The sequence below is a fragment of the Loa loa genome (assembly GCF_000183805.2).
Source record: "Loa loa unplaced genomic scaffold supercont3.570, whole genome shotgun sequence".
NCBI lineage: Eukaryota > Metazoa > Nematoda > Chromadorea > Rhabditida > Onchocercidae > Loa > Loa loa.
Genome location: NW_018108750.1, coordinates 16322 through 19790, shown reverse-complemented (window position 1 = coordinate 19790; position 3469 = coordinate 16322). Strand labels below are relative to the sequence as shown.

Below are 3469 nucleotides of genomic sequence, written 5' to 3'. Positions count from 1 at the left end.
CTTTGTTATCATTAATGTATCAGCAAATTTATCCCTATTATCATTAACATATCAGCTATTTATCTTTGTTATCATTAATATATCAGCAAATTTATCCCTATTATCATTAACATATCAACGATTTATCATTGTTATTAGTAACATATCGACGATTTATCCTTGTTATAACTAATATATCAGCGATTTATCTTTGTTATCATTAATATACCAACGATATATCCTTGTTATCATTAACATATCAATGATTCATCCTTATTATCATTAATACATCAACGATTTATCCCTATCATCATTAACAAACCAACAAATTTATCGTTCTCATCATTAATTTATCAGCGATTTATCTTTGATAGTGAAAAATTAAATATTTTACATTTCCAATATAATATAATAGCATAAGAGTTATGTGATATTTTAATTGAATTCTTTTTTTCGATTTAGCAATTATTAGTTGATATCAAATTAATTTTTAAATTAATTGTTAAATTTAGCATATATATATAAAAAAAAAGTTATAGATGTAAAGGAAGCAATGAAATGTACGAATGATTTTGAATGTAATACAAATTATGAACCTATTTGTGGTACGGATGGAATTACCTATATCAATCATTGTCGCTTAATTAAAACACAATGTCATAATAAGTCTGAATTTTTTCCTCTTATCACGTTTTTTTTTAAAGTTATTTAATTGCAAAATTAAAAATTAAATAAAATAAAATTAAATAAATATGTATAATTAAATAATATTAAATTAAATAAAAAATTAAATTAAATAAAAATTAAATAAAATATTGACTGATCAAAGATGACATATAAGATGAATAAATTTTTATGCTATTTATCTCAATAATTTGAATAGAATATTTGACAGAAAAATGATATATCACTTTTTGATGATAACATATGACAATTTTCATATTTAACAAAATAAAATGACGTGAAATTTAAAATGTTTATATCGTGACATATAGAAATAAATAATTGTAATAAAAGAAATTTATTCATTTCATATATCATCTCTGATCAATTAATAAATTGCTCTATTTGTCGTGATATCGTGACATGTAAAAATTATGAAAATTTTTCAACAATTAATTAATTAATCAAGATAAAACAATTATTGAAAATAATCCAATAACATAAATAAATTGTTATATTCTTTGCATATTACTAAAAGATTAATCATTTTTAGGGCATTATTAGTGGCATATAACGGAGAATGTTGTACAAATCGTTGTGAACAACATTGGGCTCCAATATGCGATAATCGGAATGTTACTCATTTAGTAAGTTAATTATATAATTAATTCAAACTTCATATCAATAATTAATTCTTTTTTGAATTATTAAATTTGAGTTTTCAACTTATTTTAATTATTACTTTTCAGAATTTATGCATGTTCAGCGTGCAAAATTGCATCGCTACACGACGTGATGGTCAACCATTGAGTATTGTCAACTATACAGCATGTTCCAATGATGCATGCAACATGCAATGCAAATCAAATGATTATCAACCTGTTTGTGCTTCAAATGGTTAGTTATGCAAAATTTTTGCAAACAAAAATTATATTTTATGAACCAAAAAAGAAAACAGGAAGAAATAAGAAAGAAATTTTTCCAATATTTTATTATTCACTTCAAATAAAAGCAAAAAGAAAAAACGATGCTCTGTTTTTGTTTTTTTTTTTTACACTTATTTTTAATACATTGAATTGCAAGAAAATACCAATTGGAAGATTTTAATTTGTATAAACTTCAATATGTAATGTTGAAAGATAGGAAATATTGATTTTTTCATTATGATTAAAGAAAAAAAAAGTGATAATGACTGACTAATAGGTTTATTTGATGAAAATATTAATTTAATCAAATATAATTAATAAATTATTTAATAGGTATAACTTATCAAAATGAATGTGAATTAAACAATGTAATTTGTGCACTTAATAAGCAACATAATCGATTGGGTACGATTAGAAGTGAAGAAATGAAATTGGAACTTGATTATATAGGTTAGACAATTAATTATATTATTTCATTCCGGTTAAATAACACAAAATATCAATGATTTCTGAAAAAAATTTTTCAAAAAATATAATTTAAAAAGTGAAAAAAAACAAGAATGAAATACATGAAATAAAAATGTTTGATATAATTACTAATTAAATTTTTTGAAATTATAAAAAAAAAAAATTTCTTAGGTGAATGTTGTGAAGAAATTAGCGGAAAATGTAATGATAGCGATAATTTATCACCAATTTGTGATAGTGAAGGTCAAACGCATAATAATATTTGTGAATATAAACGAATGGCATGCCTTTCACAAAAACGTTTTCGAACTAATTTAACAATTCGATATTTGGGTGAATGTTGCACGGATAATTGTCAATATGAACAACAATCAATGATATCAATTTGTGATAATACACAAATAACTCATGATAATTGGTGTAAATTTAGGTATAATAACTTATTTTTTTTGTTTAATAATTTTATTTTTGAATTATTAAATTAATAAATTAATTTCATGAAAAATTAATATTTTTTTTTTAGTTCATTTTTCAGTTTCTATGTTTTCCACGTTTTTTTCCAACTTTTTTTTCCTTTTTTTTTTTTTTGTTTTAGTTTTCCAATTTATTACAAATATATTCATGAATATTTTGGTTATATGTTAGAAAAAGGGAAAACTTTTTGAGCTTTTGCAAAATTTTTTAATCACTAAATTAAATTGATAATTTCGTAATTGAAATTTTGAAATTTATATAGTGTATTGATGACATTTTGATAATACATTTAATTTGGTGTTTATGTAAAATTGAAATATTTAAGTGATTTTTGAACACTTAAAGTTGAAATATTTGAGTGATTTTTGAACTCTTAAAGTATTTGAATAATTCTTCAAAAAATGAAAAATCACTTTTCTTTTTTGTTTTTGTTTTTTTTTTTAAATTTCAGAAAATTTTATAGATTAGCACAATGTGAATCACATCGTCGTAACAATCGTACATTACATGTCGCATATATGGGTAAATGTTGTATGATATCAAATGACAAAAATTGCACAAATAGTGGACCTATTTGTGATACAAATGGTATAACACATCTTAATTTGTGTACTTTTTGGCATAAACAATGCATAATGAATCGAACACAACAAAGATTAATTAATATTGCATATTATGGTAAGTTATTTTAATTAAATTATTTAATTATCGAGGAAAGTATTATTCAAAAGAAAATAATTGAAGGAAATATTAATTAAATTATTTAATTACCGACGAAAGTATTATTTAGGAAAAGTATTATCAAAAAAAAAAATAATTGAGGAAAATATTATCAAAATATTATCATTTATCAGTACTATCAAAGAATACCTTATTTTTGCATTATAACATGCAAAAATTATCATATTTATACAAAATTAATTAACATTGCATATTATGGTAAATTATTTTAATTAAAT

The 3469-nt window shown here is 21.5% G+C and overlaps 1 protein-coding gene across 1 annotated transcript; it reads left to right on the top strand.

Annotated features, from left to right (window-relative positions):
- Positions 1-512: 512 nt before the first annotated feature.
- On the top strand, positions 513-3202 carry LOAG_12970 (hypothetical protein; the record flags this gene model as incomplete). The annotated part of the gene is made up of 6 exons (XM_003148482.2): positions 513-645; positions 1196-1289; positions 1392-1539; positions 1902-2018; positions 2208-2466; positions 2974-3202. The coding sequence occupies exons 1-6, from the start codon at positions 533-535 to the stop codon at positions 3200-3202; spliced, it is 960 nt and encodes a 319-aa protein (XP_003148530.1). The 5' UTR covers positions 513-532.
- Between the last annotated feature and the right edge of the window lie 267 nt (positions 3203-3469).